This window comes from Phoenix dactylifera, chromosome 7 (genome assembly GCF_051530095.1).
Source record: "Phoenix dactylifera cultivar Ajwa chromosome 7, Ajwa_hap1_PhDact_Kaust_v1.1, whole genome shotgun sequence".
NCBI lineage: Eukaryota > Viridiplantae > Streptophyta > Magnoliopsida > Arecales > Arecaceae > Phoenix > Phoenix dactylifera.
Window position 1 is genome coordinate 25017565 of NC_143196.1, and position 17247 is coordinate 25034811.

The 17247-nt window shown below is 40.4% G+C and overlaps 1 protein-coding gene across 1 annotated transcript; it reads right to left on the bottom strand.

The window, feature by feature from the left end:
* Positions 1–7074: 7074 nt before the first annotated feature.
* LOC103719099 (zinc-finger homeodomain protein 1-like) lies at positions 7075–16741 on the bottom strand. The gene has a single exon (XM_089924357.1). The coding sequence runs from the start codon at positions 16530–16532 to the stop codon at positions 15675–15677; it is 858 nt and encodes a 285-aa protein (XP_089780483.1). The 5' UTR covers positions 16533–16741; the 3' UTR covers positions 7075–15674.
* Positions 16742–17247: the final 506 nt, after the last annotated feature.

Consider the following 17247-nt stretch of genomic DNA (forward strand, 5'->3'; position numbering starts at 1 on the left):
CTAATCTTTGTTGGCAATTGATCTTTGTTAACTATTTTTGACCTGTAGCTGGTATGAGTCTCATTGTCCCAAAGTAGGATAGTTATAGAATTTGGCTCGTAGGTTTGCAGCAGTGGTTTATGTTTACCTTCGGTGCATTTCTACAAGTGGAGGACTGAACTAGTCGCCAACAAGGAACCCCTCGTCGTTGGTGGGTTTCTTATGCTCATATAAAGGGTTTGCCAAGGTTTTGAGGTTGGACTTCCTGAGGAGTTGGTCGTTTTAGCAAGAGAAGAAGCTAGGCTACCCACATTTTCTAAGGAGGCAATCAACCAGCAGACTGATTGGCCGGAAAAAGGAGCCGAAAATCTTCCACCTGCTCTATCTACTCTTGTAAACGCTAATCTCCATGGATGTATTTTCTTAAGAGAACTTTATAAAATTGCTGAGGTATTGCCACCTCCCTTTTACCTGGAAGAAAAAAAAATAAATATCAAAGCTGCACTAGACGGGGGGTCCCGGCAGAGTGTGAGACGTCTGGAGCTGAGGAGTCAGTGGACCATGTGCTCTTCCAGTGTACATGGGCGAGGGCGACATGGCAGTGGACTGGGATCCAGCAGGGAGCGCGGAGTGCGCGATTACAGTTTCTCAAAGTGATACGACAGTGGTTAGCCAGTTCACAAACTCGCGAGGAGGGTATCAGAGTGACTTGCACAGCATATCAGATTTGGTTAGCTAGGAACGCTCGTACTCTTGGCGAGCGTACGATGTCACCGAGGTTTGTGGCAGAGCTTGCTCGGGCACAGGCCACAGAGATCAGGGCCACCCTACCTACGGACAGACCTTTGACAGCTTGGGACACCTGGGGCTCCTCTCTTGCTTCGGCAGCTCCTCGGATGGTGTTTTTCACCTGGGAGCCCCCACCCCCGAGCTTCCTCAAGGTCAACTTCGATGGGTCGGTTTTGGATGGCGGCACTCGTGGCGGTGCAGGCTTTGTCATACGGGACCCGCACACTAGGGCAGTAGCTGCAGGTGGCTGCCAGTTGTTTGATACATCGGTTCTCGGAGCAGAGCTGCGTGCAGCCTGGGCAGGTCTTCGTCATGCACGGATTGTACTGCGGGCCAGCTCGATTATGTTAGAGGGTGACTCGGCCACTGTCATCGGGTGGATACAGAGGGGGTTGAGGGGCGGGGGCACAGACCACCCCTTGATCCGCGATATTGTGGCGATGATGAGAGATGGGATGGCCATCCAGGCCAAGCATGTATTTAGGGAGGCCAACGGGGCAGCCGATTGGGTAGCTGCCTTCGTGGCCCACCATTCGGGGTATGCTCTTTGGTCGGGGGAGGGGGAGTTGCCATCGGCACTCCGTGAGTTACTGTATTTTGATCTTATTGGGTGTATTCACACACGTACTGTATGAAGCACCTGTTTTAAGCAAAAAAAAAAAAAAAAAAGCTGCACTAGACTATAGTCTGATGAGCAAAATAGTAGTAAAGAGATGGGATTGGACTCAATGACACAGAAAACCTCCTAAATATACCGCTGCTGCCGAATTTATCCCGTTAGCAGTATTCACTTTGTATGTCTGTATTGCATGATTTCCATTGGTAAGCTTACTTTTTTAGGTTAAAATTTGGTAACCTTTCTTTAATTTGCACTGGAACTTGCAAACAATCGAACTTATCTTTGCAAGAAGATTAGCCTGTTCATAAGCTTCCAGCGATGCTACTAACAGTAACAGTCTTAACCCAATCGATTGGTGTCCTCATAGTACTTGAGCCCTATATTTGCAAGAAGATTGGCCTATTTATAAGCTTCGAGCGGTACTACTAACAATTATGATTCGTCCCAATCAATTGCGGTCCTCATGGAATCAGGTTCTATCAAGGTGCTCTAGTCAAAAAATTGGATAGACATTGCAGATGGTATGTAACTTGAAAGTGGTTGATGTGCGGGCTTTCAAGGCAACTGTACCTTGGACCTAAAGACTTAACAGCTGTAGAGCCTTCTGCTGAGATGAGCTCCATAAATAACTATTTAACACAAACTGTTCGATTAGGGCTTTCAAATGAACTGAGGAGCTCGAGCATCCTTCAAGAAAGCTCAAATCAAGCTTGGTTTGAAGCTAAATAAACGAGGCTTGAACTATCGAAGCAGATTGATTAAGAGTTATGCTTGTTCTTCTGAGTCTTGCACATCTTGGTCTCGAACACCCGAACTGGTTTGCAACTTGGATCGATCCAACTTCTTCAAATAATCCAGAGCTACTTGTTCTGTGTTGATTAGGCAGAAGCTAACCTAGGCTTTAGGACTTCATAGTAAGCTTATTCATATTATCTCTACAAATTTACTTCAGCTTATTCTTATTAAGACTGCATAAACTGAATATGAACTCAAGTCTATTCAGGCCTATTACATAACTAGTTTGAGGGCCTGTCTGGATGATTCGGCTAAAAATCCTATTGGATATGTTGATTGGGCTAGTACAATCAGTAAAATCGTAGAATTATGGGCTGGGCTAAGCCTATATTCATAAGTACCTAGAAATAGATTTGGAGTAGGCCAGCCCAATCCACTAATCTATTTGGATTTTCGGCTTAATCATCCAAACGGACCCTAAATGAGTCAATTATCCAAAATCTAGCTTCAATCAAATACAACCAACTGAACTAGAATGATCCAGTATATTGATCCGAAGCTAAGCTGACCTCTGAAGAGTTTGGCTTGTTTCGTGGTGTAGTCGACTTGCTGCTGTCTGGTTGTCTCATGAGAATTTTACTGGGACAAGGCCAACCTTCAAATGTTTTTTTGTGCTATTATGCAGGTACTAGAAACCAAAGAAGGGTATTTTTCAGGTTGCACTGTCTCAGATAATAGTGTAACAAACCTATCTGGGTGGTCCATGTAATAGTGGTTTGTTGAGAAAAATAAACCCCATAAATCCGCATGTTTAATGAGAAATATAATTAGACCTGATTAGATTTTGCATGTAGCTTAAGATTTCGACATAATCTAATTAAACCTGATTCTAAGCTGGGTCCATGGGGATTAGTGCCCACAAACAGGCCATCTTGGACCTTGACATGCTTGGGCCGGGCTTGGGCTGAGCCTTGATTGGCCCTTCAATAACCTCCAAGGTCTATTATTATGAAATTAATTGGCCCTCCTGAGTGCACTTGGAAGTTTGCTCCTTTCGAAATCCCATCTAAAGACTAATCCCTTTTAACGGGGACCAGCTGGTATGCAGGCAGAAAGAGTGCATTGGTTTTCAGAAAAGCAAAGGGGGATGTAATGAAACACTTCAATTGAAGCTTTCTTAGTTACATTTTCCATTACTTTCATGATTTCCGTGGCAGAGGATGATGGCCTCGTGGTTGGTATCTGCTGATTGAATCCTTGTGGGGCATCTCAGGATTTGAATGCTATTGATGCTGAGGTGCAGGTCAGTGCAAACTGGTGCAAATTGTTGAGAATTAATACTAGTTTGGGCCTGTTTCTTTAGCTTCATTCCTGGTGCCTGGAGAAAGAAAAAAAAAGGATTAAAAGAATCTGAGAGCTGGATGGGATATTTTGGCTGCTGCTATATCTCGGATTCTGTGGAATAAAAGAATGCCAAAAGTTCCTGGTTTCAAACAAAATTGGATCCTTTAATCATTGAGGAGGATTCATTTCCTTGGAAGCTCCGGGCTTTGATTTCTTCCTCCCAAGTTATCTAAGCAGGTTGAACGTTTAGCGTTCTCTCTTTTCCTTGATCTTCTTTGCACTCCTCACGTTTTATAGTTTTAATTAAATCTTGACAGGTAACATACTTACAATGATAATTGCAATCAGCCTTTCTTGATGCTATGTATGTACTAAATGATGTATGTTGAACAGTCAATTATAACTAAAGGTGTGAATATTAATTTTAGATGCACTCTCATATGTTTACATAATTCAAATAATGTTTAGCAGATTATAGCTCAATTGAGACTTAGTTCGTTCTAAGCTGGCATCAAAACTTAAAATTTATATAGCTCAATCTAATCTATTAGTTTGGTATGGAATCAGGAGAGACTTTCTGCAAGGTGATTGGCACCTACTTGATTCGAAAATCCATAAACCCATGCTCTATTAAGAGAAATTATATCTTACACCACCACGGGCACCTCGTGGCACGCATCATGCCAATCACCTCGTCTCCTTCTTGTAGACTCCATGCGCTCATCTCGATGATTGGCCCACATGAAGGAGATGACCTGATTGGTGTGGTGTACAGCCCTGTGGATGCACATGGTGTACGTATAACTCGTTGCTCTATTAGGGACCATAAATAAAAGGTCCAACCTTGTTGCTTAAAAAAAGAAAAAAAAAAAAAAGATTGTGCTCCATTCATCATATTTAAAAGGGGATGGATGTGTCACCAATCCTATCCAAGTGGGACATACTCCTCTTCCCTCGAGGTTGGAGGACCATGACCATGCTCGCCCTTTGAAAAAGAATGTTCATATCCTTAGACCAGCCATTGGAACACATTGGCTCCATGACGGTAGACTGAGCCCTCATTGGGTTCATCAAGACCTACCTTTTTGACTCGGTAGCTCCCACGTAAGGCCACTGAAATATAGATTTCAAACTCTGGAAAAGAGAGAGCCACCCTATAACATCTACGACATGGGAGACAAGGCTCCAAAGCCCAAGAGTGGTCCACAAAGAGAACTTGGTTCACGGGGCTCCCCACACACACATCGAGTCCAGTGTGTGCTCATCAGACAATGATGCAATTGGCCTAGGGATGGATGCCTCAGGCTAAGACCCTTCAGAAACCTCTCTTTTGGATATCTCACAAGCTTCAGTATGATTGATATTGATAGCACCAACAAAGTGGCAAACACAACTAGATTGTGTCAGGTCAGATCCTGCTAGCCAAAGATGGTTGTCCGACTGCATCGGGGTCACTGAGTGGGACCAAATTGTTGCCAATTACTCAGGCCATAGCTTCACCAGGCTGTTCTAGTGCTACACCATCATGCATCAATGTCCTTTAGTCAAGTCTCTTCCAATCCTATATATATTGTTTGGGTCGACATGACTGGTGAAAGTCTGTCATCAGTTCCTATTGTTGAATATGGATATAAATGTTGTGCAGCAAGAAGAGTTGGGTAGGTAGCAATGCTGACTATCTTTTAATTAGTAGATGAGAGGAAACCATTTGAAACAGTTGAATTCGTCATTCATTCAACATAGGCTATATAAGATAGCAAAATTTTGGTTGCATAAATGAATATTATACGAAGTTAGATGGAGATAACCAACATAATTCATAGGAGAGTGAAATATATGTTTTATGGGACATCGGTTGATATTCGCTAGAGTTTATTTCGTAGTTAGCAGAACAATGTTGTAACAATGTTCCCCTTCTCCAGATACCCTTGGTCTTCCGAATCATACGAAAGGTGGGACCTAAACTTCAATAATTTCAGTTTGGTCAGCTGGCATCTTCAATAATTTCAGTTTGAAAATAAAATTCTAATACTGTTTGTGTTTACCTAAGCACAGAAATTAATGGAGAGGAGAAGTGGTCAGGCCAGCCTGAATTGATGCTTATCTACAAATGTAATTGTATGGGGGAATACGATCCCCTCAAACATACATACTGTTTCTTGAATGCCTTTTTCCCCCCATGAAAGGTCAATATCAAGTCTGACTAGGGGCCTATCAATCATTCATATAGTTTGGAAGATAGGCATAATAAAACATTGGGGCCTTTCCCAAGAATCGAGATGAATCAATGTGCTAATTTTGGAGCTTATCTAAGGAATCAAAATGATATTTGGAATCTGATGCATATGGTCTACTGCTCATGATGTGGAAATTGGCATACCTCTATTTGAAAACTACAAGACCATGCACATTATTAATTTTTTTTTAATGTTTATGTTAGTGGTTAGCTAATCTATATAGTCACTTTTTGAAATAGTAGTCCATGTCATAACTATTTGGCTATGCATGCAGACTCCATACAAAATGAAAGAGGATTTCCTGTATGTGATATAACTGAAAAGAACAACATAGAATCCTACATGCCAAATCTCAATGTCAAGAGATGGCATATCCATGAGGTCTGTGAATTTATATTTTGATGGCTGCTTCTATATCTTTCATGGGCTAAAACTTAAAAAGGCATAACTAACAAGATTTTTTCTTTCGCAGTTTAATAAAGCAGTTTGTCTTGGATATTATAATGTTATGAAAGCACATAACATCGTTCCATTTCATTTGCCTTCTAATGTAATTGAAATTACACACTTGAGTGAACAAATATATATCAAAATTAATAGACATGTCATCAATCACCCTTCCTGTTTTTTTACAAAATTTGTTAGCTCCATATCAAATTATGTCACCAATGAATTATTTTAGGAACACGAAAGGAATTTACCTTAGCAAGCAGCAATACCTACGTAGGTATGATCTGAATATACTCAATGTGAACCTGTAGACTTTAGTGTTTTTTAAGAATTGCCTACATAAGTTGCAAGGGAAAAAAAAAACAAAAAACTCTCTAGTCTTGGATTCATTTCAATTATTAAATCGCTAGAGTTTGGATCAAAATTTAGACCCAAATACACTAATAATCCAGGGTTCAGTTTGGAAGATCGTCAAACCCACTTGCATCCAATCTCATCATTCATCTTAAGGACTTTGTTGCTATTGAAAATTATTTGGCGCCTGCGATCTAGGTGATTAAGATTGTTCAAAGTAAATTTAAAAATACACTATATGTTTCTATAAATATAAATATTTCTTAGTTTAATCTCACATAATCTCACATACTTCTCTTTTCTCTCAATTATGTCAGAGTAAATATGAAATGTATATTTTTCTTATGAAGGAAAAAGCAAACACAAAAGTGAAAGGAATCATGAGTCCATCAAGAGGCATGTGGAGACATGAAACACATAGCAGCAATGTGGAGGCAAAAAAGTTAAAGGGCATCATAGCAGCAAATTCAAGTCCCTGAGCACATCCCTCTTTCTATCCACCTACCTAACAATAGTAGACTTCAGCACATACAATGCATAAGAGATACACCATTTTCACAAAATATATATGAAATATATATTTTATTTTTTTTTAGGACCTGCATTAGTAAATCTGGAAGACATGCAAATCAAGATTATAAAGAAAGAAAAAAAGAAGGTGAAGAGTCTAAAATAGGCATGGCTGCTGCTCTTTTGCTGCTCCTCCTCCTCCTCCAGCTTGGTAAAGCGGGCTGCGTTTCCAATCGGCAGTTCAACTTTAGTGTTTGGAAGGAAAGAGGATTCCATCCCATGGAATCGATGTCTTCTTATGGGAGCTTTTGCTATGTGCTTTCTAGAACCGAGACTGCAAGCACATGCATTTTGGAAGCATAATGGCATAAAGTTCCAAAGCCACATCCAAAGAAACCCTCTCTCTCTCTCTCTCTCTCTCTCTCTCTGTGTGTGTGTATGTGTCCTTCTGGCCCGTGGCCGGATGGATGGTTGCCATGGACCATAGAACTCGTCTTTCTGGCAGCAACATGAATGTAGCTTGGATGCCACCAGGCCTGGCTTGACGGCAAAGTGATGTGGCTCATTTTATATCCATGCTTTAATCAGAGCTCCTGAGGAGCGAGCAGATCTTTCTGGCATATTGTCTGACTTGAAAATTGTTGTTTTGCAATTTATAAAGTTCTCTGCTGCAAATCAACCAGGGGTGGCCCAGTAGCGATTGAAGGAGGCATGAGGTTGGTGTAAATATGGAGTTATATGGATTGCTTTCTGTTGCATTGAGCTACTTAGGTACAACTTTTCTAGAAACCTTTGTGGCCATTGGTTGGCTTTGCAGCATTTACCTTGTATAACCTAGAGTTATACATAAATTTACTTTTTCTTTTCAGAAAAGTAGCTCCTCTCTCTCTCTCTCTCTCTCTCTCTCTCTCTCTCTCTCTCTCTCTCTCTCTCCATAGGAAGAAAAAGCACCTACCAACCTTTTTCATTGATTATCGAAATAATCATAAATAAAAGAGCTAAAACAACATTAAGGATGAATGGCGCGCGCGCCTAAAAACATCTTTTAGACTTTCGAAAAATTAATTACTGCAACAAAAATGAATTTGCACTTGGTAATGAAACAACCATTCCAGAAGAAAAGAAGTTGCAATAATTAGGCTTACAAAATTGCTACTCAAACTACAACGCGAAAAGATCGTAGGTAAAGTTATGGTAATTAAGGGCAATCTAAGATATCCATCAAAATTATGTTAGAGCATAGTTTGTATTATAATATTTGTATTGCTAAAATTCCAACTCTACGCAACTGCAATTTACTAGCCACCAAACATGCCTTAATGAAAATGCTAATTAAAAAATTCAATGTATATGGAAAAAAGAATAGGTATCCCTCTCTTCAAATTAAATTCTCATTAACCTATATTTTCTAAAATATGTCATTTTATAGCTAATATGATATAAGGGGCGAAAATCTAAACAACAAGCTGCATATGCTAGATCTGCATTCAAAGTTTTCTACTTTTTCGGTATGACTCAATTGATTATTACAAATAAAGGATATCTAGAGCAATAATTTGATAGCTGTTTAATTTTTACTATAATCTTTACGATGCATACTTGGTGTAGAGTAATGCTAAATGGATCTTGTAAAGTGCACAAGAAAACATGGTGTGTTCGTTGTGCTACATGGAGTTTCTAATTCAGTGGTTTTAGGTCCAATATTAAACTTCTCGTGTGCAATTCATGGGCGCCCCTAAGCATATTCCCTCACAGTAGTAGTTGACTAAATGATGATAATGACTATTTAGTATGAAGATGATCATTTACATCATTAGCTATATTTTGTTGTACAATTGATTCCTCTCATTTGTTGATTCTTGCTATGTTTTATTAATGGATCTATTTCTTAAAATTTTTTATATATTTTTACTTAGTTTTATCTGGATGATTTATATTGTGTTTGTTACTACACGTACATGCATTGGCAGAAGATATGGATTTGTTGATTAAAACCCTAAAATCATGATTCATGCATGTTAAAGGGGTAAACAGATAACACATACTTTTAGACAAGAAAACCAAAGATTTATTAGTTGCTAAAAATTGTGCTGGATTAATATATATATAACTGCATGTGTGAGGTGGTTGAGCACATGACATTAAATTAGAAAATACAGTAAAAATCAATAATGATTTATCGATTAACATGATTATATTTGAACATTGTAAATTTTGATATATCTCTTTAACTCTTACCATAAAGAGAAGCGCATATTGCCTAGCAAACATGCTTTGTAGCCTATTATAATTTCTTATGCAACATTCTAGTTTTTATGCATGCCTAGAAATAACCAATCCACTTGACTTAAAGCACAATTAATTTTCTCCACTAAGATTTATTTATTTACGTTGATACTAATGTACATATGCTTCTTCATATATACATGCAGAACATTTTATGATATAGAGAATAAATTTAAAAAGAAAATAAATTATCCAATTTTTAAATTTGATACTTAATTTAATTAAACTTTGAGTTGCATTATTAAGAAAAAAAATATGTTTCATTATGTCAACTTCATGCTATTTCTTTTCTAATATTTTCTCCTTTTCACAAAGTTATTCAATTAGTTTCTATAACTTTGTTTGTTCTTCATTATCTAAGTTGTTAATGCATATAACTTAAAAAGAATAGATAATTAAAAATTATTATTCTTGTTTTAACTTATGATCAATTTAATTAATATATTTTATTCCTTTTAAATTTTAAATGTAATATTTTTAAATTTATATTTAATAAAATTTATAAACCTACTCTTCTTTTATAATTGTTTCCTTTATTTAGTAGAAGTTATCCAACAACTAGTAACAACTAGTCATTGTGGGTTTGAAACTCACGGAAGCTATGGAAAAGTTGTCATTGCAAACCAAAAGGAGTGGATTATTGCATTAGGATCTATAGCACTTCATATTTAAAAATAATTTTAGTATATGTATCTTTCATGTGCATTAGCATCTATAGCACTTCATAAAATTCTACACTAATTTCATCTTTCTTCACTTTGACAATGTGTTTAAAGTTCTTGTAGGTAGTTGTCATGGATTTTTATTTTAACTTTTCATATTTTCTATTATTTATCTTCAGTCAGCACAGTTTACTTGTACCTTGTCTAGTAATAACTATACTTGTCAAAAATAAAACATGAGGCATACTCAACATTCATTTTCTTTTTCTGCTTTGAAAAATAAACATCTCAAATACTTTAAATTTTTCAATTTATCAAACGATGTTCTTAAGATATAGAAAGAAGCCAATTGTTATAAAACCAATTAACTTGTCCAAGCATAAAGAAAGTCAAACCAGGCTAACTTATTTTAAAACCAAATTCTAGAAAATTTAATTTCCTTTGTGCTAATTTTTAATTACAAATGACAATTAAGTATCTTTTTCAGTTTCAAACTCCTTCTAAGTTGTGTTGGTTTATAGCAATTAGGTGCAACTCAAGCTATTCCTAGCAACTTGTTTGACTCTCATAAATTGTTTACAGCTACCGCACAGAGTTGAATGTTTGTTCTTTTTTGTTCCATGTAATCTTTACACCATATATGATGATGGTAGCTTAATGTTTTAAATGATAATATCAGTACCTGTTTGTTAAAAAAAAAAAAAACTTATTTTCTTCCTGTCTTTCTTATTTATGGTGAATTTCATCTGCTATAAGTTATAGTACTAGATATTATGTCTTTCCTAATATGAAACTTAACATATCTTAGAAATAGTTTAATTCTTTCCCCCGCAAAAAGTTTTTTTTCTTCCATTTTCATTTTGGCTTGATATACTCCTGATAAGATAGTAAGGAGTGTTCATCTAGAGTTATGCTTCTTTCTTTGTTCTAAGTTACCTTTTAAAGTCTAATCTTAGTCCCCAAAAAAAACATTTGGGTGATGCTTGATTTGGACTAGACAAAAAAGGAAAAGCCAGACACTATTAAGTGAAGTGAAATTACATTGTATAGCAATTTTGCTGCAAAAGTTAGTCCCCTATTTTACTGATCTTGCTTTCAAATTTGTCAAGACATATCTGAAATAGCCCAATTGGGCCATAATGGGTCTAGTAATTCCTTGCATTATTTATTTATTTATTTATTGTCTAACCGTCGGGCAAAACTTAATCTACTAATTTCATATATTTTTACTATGCATAATCACCCAAGTGTGATGAACTGGACAATTAGTGGAAAAAAGAAGAAGCATATTAGAAATTCTAAAAGCAAGCACTTAAAAGAGGCAACAAGCCAACAAGAAGATCTTTTGGTTTTATATATCTTGCATGCCTTAGTTTTAGAGGAAATGTTCTTACATTAACATCAAATAGTTCATTGAATCCAAATCCATCTTAATCTAAATACTTTTCCAATTTGTTATATTGAAACAATGCAGTTCATTAATTGAATCTAAATATTTTCTAATCTATATAGCTTCTCCAATATCCTACTTATAACACTTCACAGAAAACATACAAAGACCTTCACTCCATTGGATACTTTTCACATATTAGATTGAAAGTCAATGAGACATCTCACCCTTGAAATACCTTATCATAAGCTCAGATGCAACAAAAACCATTAACAAATTGCTGAAAAGGTCACCTGCAGCTCTCCTCGAAATAAGTTGAGCAACATTGCAAGGATCTCATGCCATGCTTTAGTTTAAGGCAATTTATAAGATTATCAAATAGGCCCCATATCTAAGATCTTAGGTTTATAAAAAGATTAAAGGATTTGAGGAAGCTAATGCCTAATCCTTCTCCATCACTTTCTTCATCGAATGTCGTATATCAGAGAAAGTATATCAGAGAAAGCATCTGTTAATGCGGAGAGAGCACATGGAACAAGGTAAAGGCTATTGAAAGAAAACATAATTGGGAGAATCTATTAAAAGCAAGTGAATTATAAAGTGTTTTTTTCTTTTTTTCGAAAGAGGAAGACCCACCAGCACTATAATTTCCTAGTCCAAATTCTTGGGTATGCCCTCAAGCCTGTAACCTTTTGATGGCTAAGCAAAGGAGTGTCACTATGGCAAGCCTTGGTCTCAGTTCATCACAAGTGGAATATTAACCAACCAGAGCAAAAAGCACAACAAACACATTTAAGCAACTATAAAAATATTTTTGTTCAGAGAAATACAAGAAGATTTGTGCTCTCTGTACCAAGATAAGAGTCTGACACTCGGACTAGTTTTGTAGTTTAGCAAGAAATTCAGTGTTACACCTTCAAGATGGTATACTAATTTACCGACTATTCCAACTAGCTAAGATGTTGCCTAATCTCTATATTCAATTGTTTTGGTTCCCCACATTATGAGGACTTAAGTTACTCTTGGATTAGTTTAATTAGGACTAAATTAAATAATTTAGATAAGCAGTGTCAATAGAAATTTGCAATGTTTAACTTACATGCTTGGTAGTCATATGACAATAGGTCATCAAAAATCCTCTAGGGCTATATTTTGATTAGGAATAAACATTCCTTACATAGGTTCCCATGAATCTCAAGTGTCATCTTTAGTTTAGACCAAATTCAGAAATATGACCTCAGACAACATTGTAAGGAACACAACTGAAAAAGATCGACAAATAGTTAGAAGGAAGGAAATATACACTTGTAACCTATGTTTACTTCTAGATGAAGATATTGAGGTAACATGTCCCTCTAGATGTGAGAAGGCAATATTGTCACATTTTATTAAGAAGTCTCAAAGATGGAAAATAAAGTAATTTGTAAGCGTTCGAGTCGCAATTCATGATTGTAGATAAAGATACAACAACCCAAAGTGAGTGCCATGAAAACTTCTTTATGCCAAAACTATATACCACTGTATTGATGTACCACTGCCTAATGGCCATAGATCTTGTTCCATCCATTATGCCTCAAGGAAGCATGTTACGCAATTAATATGCATATTACTCATAATGTGATTCAATAACCATAAACCTGTAACTTCTTTCAATCTTTATTTTGTACATTTTACTCCATTCATCAAAATTACTGGGGGAAGTTTCTTAGTTCCTCCACTTAACAGTAAAAACAAAAAGAGAGAGAATTACCATAAATCTGAAAATTGCCTTGTGAGAGTGAAGTAGTTAAGCCATAAACATGCAGAAACAAAACAAGTGTTAACCCGATTGTACCAAAAGCTCTCTCTCTCTCTGTGTGTGTGTGTGTGTGTGTGCGTGTGTGTGTTTTGTGATGTATGGGAAGATGTTTCATTTGAGAAAAGATGGTGTTGTAACTCAAAAGAGAGAGAGAAAAAAGGGGTAGCATATAAATGTTAGAACCATCAAATAGATTTAGACGCCAATGATCTCTCCCAACTCTTCTAGCTAACTTAGATTTATGGGACTAAACCACCCTGCTCGCAGGAGACATCCCTCCTCTCAGGAGACAGCGCACACTCATGCACTACTCCCTCTCCCTTCCTTAATTAGCAGGCAATCGAATTCCAAGCTCATGGCCAAGCTCTGATGGCCCTTTCCTTCCAGCAGAATCCCACGGAGAAGAAGGAGCTCGGAGAAGCAGCTAAAGCTTTCATGACAAGTCCTCCAAAACCTAGAAGAAGACAACCCCCAAAAAGAGCCCATATCACATTCATGGGCCCCACTGGTATGGGTCTTAGGTTGGGCGACCAAAACACTGGTCCAGCTTTTCCAAGGGACCACACCTCCATCAATGCCTCGGATCCATCAGCTCTCATCCACTCCCTCTTAGTTCGATCCGGGACCCGAGAATTGATGGGGTGGTGGACCACTTGAACCGGCAGCCATTTATTAGCTATCATATTCCTACGGACCTAGCCATACGGGCAATCCCCGGTCTCCACGGACCCAGGCCCTAATTATTCAACGACCGCTTCAAACTAAGTTGTACCTGCGAATCCGCCAGAGATCGCACCCTCTCTCTCTCTCTCTCTCTCTCTCTCTCTCTCTCTCTCTCTCTCTCTCTCCCTCCCTCCCTCCCTCCCTCTCTCTCATTCATTAAGACCTAAGAAGAAGTCCGCACACGGAGACGAAGTTGTCGGGCCATCAGGGGGTCAACGCTGTGGTGTCGTGAGGAGGACTCACAGGGCCGGCTTCTTCAGGGGGTTGGAGGTTTCGAGAAAGATGGCGGCCTCCAAGAAGCTAAGGGGGCAGTGGAACAGAAGGAACAAGAAAGCATGCGGTCTTCTCCGTAGTGTTTCATTTAAAGGCCGTCATCTTTCTTCTCTTATCTAATCTTCTTCTTCTTCTTCTTCTTTGTGCAAGTTTAATGGGACTTGGTCTTGGGACCGAGACAACAGGCCAGGGCCAGAGGGTGGGGAAGTGGACAAAGCTCCAACAGCTACCATCGGAGTACTTAATGGCGAGGAGCTGCACTCGCTTACTCACCAAAGGTGATATAATAGTAGTATTTAATATGCCTCCCAGGTGCAGTTCGAGGTTGACGAGGGCTAATAGTCTATATAACCTCAGATACCAGTAGAGAGAGAGAGAGAGAGATCGTGATTCTCATCCATGGCCGATGCAACTGCCCATTTATGGTAGCAAGTAAAACCAGAAAGCTGGAGATCATCTCAACGTTAGAGATGAGAGAGAGAGAGAGAGAGAGAGAGAGAGAGAGAGGTGAGTAAAAAAGAGGGAGTGAGAGGCCAAGGAAGGAAAGGAAAGAGAATTTATAAGGAGGAATTCAAGTCTCTTCGTTCCGTTCCTCTCCTACGGAATCTCAGTCACTGCTGCTTCTCTTCGCTACCACTTCACTCTCTCTCTCTCTCTCTCTCTCTCTCTCTCTCTCTCTCTCTCTCTCTCTCTCTTGGGGGTTATAAAGGTCTTATAAACTATGGACAAAGACAAAAGAATGGAGAAGAAGAGTGGAAGCCTTGCTTTCCCTCAAAGCAACAAAAACACCAAGAGACAAGCACGCATACAGCACAATATAACAAAGCATAGATGTAGTCGGAAATGCAGGTAGAGCATTGCATGGAGGACACGTTTCGAGTCTCATAAAACAGCTCGTGGAATTCTTGAGATACATACAAAGGATCGGAAGATAAGCAAGAGAAGAAAGAAAGTAAAGAAAGAAATAAAGGGAGGGGAATCCAACAGTACCCATCACCACCCACCCACTCCCCAAGAAACCACACACTCTCTCTCTTTATCAAATAGCAATCTTCCCCCTCTCCTCACCCCCTCCCTCTCCTACATCCGTCTTCATTACCAGCTGCTTACCCTTTAAGTTTCCTCACCATGAGTTGACTCCATCGCCTAAAGTACTACAAATAACAATGACAAGTTAATTAATGAGCAATGGCCCTCCACACCGTCCCACCCCTATCCACCTCCCTTCCCATCCCCAAGATCAGATTCATTAAAACCATCAACCATCCTGTCTCGCCCAATCCCCATCCCATCCTCCAACAACATAAAATCAAAGATAGTTTAAAAGAAAACCCTAGAAACAACACTACCGCTACATTTGAAAAGAAGGATATAATTAAAACAGTCCCCAGCTGGAGAGAAGAAGATAAGCAGCATAGCTAGAAGTATAGATAGAAAGAAGCAAAGAAGCAAAGCCAAGTAAGAAACCCTAACTCCCACCACACCCCTTTTCTCTAAGAGAAGTGTGGTGAGGTTGGCGACAAAGCTAGGGTTTCTTGCCCAGCGTGTGCTTGTTGTTGTGCATCCAGACCTTGAGCACGTGGCGCTTCACGCACGTCTCCTCGCAGAACTGCTGCACCGCCGCCTCGTCGTGCTTCTGGATCCGCCACCCCACCTTCTCCGCGAATGCCAGCATCTTGTCCTTCTGCTCCTGAGTGAACTTGGTCCGGAACCTCTTCTTCCCCGACCCCGACGCTCCCCCTCCGCCGCTGCCGATGATGCCTCCTCCCACGCCTCCGCCGCCCATCATCGGGTGCGAGATGTCCTCCTGCTCCTCCCTGCTGTACCCCCCGCCGCCGGAAGTCGACGGAAGCGCCAGCGGCGCCGGCCGGTGCTGCTGCTGCTGCGCGGCCGCCGCCGCGGCCGCCATGTGGTGGTGGTGGTGCAGGTACCCCGCCGGCGTCCGGTAGTAGGGGGAGAACTGGTGGTGGTACTCCGCCCCGATCACGCCGGCTCCGGGGGCGACGCCGCCCTCCGTCTCCTTCCGGTGGAAGTTCCGGTGGCAGCTGCAGGCGGCGCAGCGCAGCCCGTCCAGAGTACCCTCCTCCCCGGCCGCCATGAACTCCCCGCACCCATCCACCGCATGCCCCCCGATATTCACTGCGTGGTTCTTGAGGCACTCTCTGTACCTCCCTCCCCCTACCCCGCTCACCTTCCGGTTACCCGACGCCCCCGCCCCCCCGACCGCCACCATCCCCGCTTCCCCTCCTCCGCTGCCACCGCCTCCGCTCACCTTGCCGCCTCCGGCAGCGCCTCTGCCGGAATTCCCCAGAGGAGCCTCGTAGCCGGAGCCCACCGGCAGCCCGATCTCCTCCTCCGGCTCGTCGTGGTCGTCGAAGTCCATCTCCGGATCCGTCAACCGGAGATCCCCGGTCAGATCTCGAGATCAGGACCCGGACCTCCTCCCCCCTCCCTTTCTCTAACTCCCTCTTTCTTTTCTCTAACTCTCGGGCTTAGCCTAGCTTTAGCTTAGGGGAGGAGATAAGAGAGAGTGTGGACACCATCAATTCACACACCGCCTGCGAGCTTTGTGATGATATAACACCCCCCCACCCCCCCTCTCTCTCTCTCTCTCTCTCTCTCTCCCCCCCCTCCCTCCCTCTCCTGAAAGCTCCCCTCTTTCTCTCCCTCTCTCTCTCTCTCTCTAGTCACTATCCCTTGTGCTTCCAGTCGCTGCCGGCCGTGTCCACCGGCTACATCCGGTAGCTTAAGCTCCGCACTAAGCCAACCCCCCTCCTCTTCTTAAACCCCTGCTCGGGGAGGTTTGCTACCTTGCGCGGTTTTCACTGTTTTACTCCCCATGGTGAATAGCAAAAGCGTCGCGTCAACTGAAATGACCCGGTGAAAATATTAGACCAAAATTACGTATAATTTCAGACAATTTTGGCATCTTTTTCTTTCTCTTTTTAAAGTTTGACAGCATGGTCTCAATTTCAATAATTCCTGTATACCCTAAAGACAGACTCTCTCTGAATCCATACATCCAGCTTTTTATAAAGAAATTTACGGCCGTAATTTTTCTAGTCATAACTTTGACTGCCTTCACTTAATACTAGAAA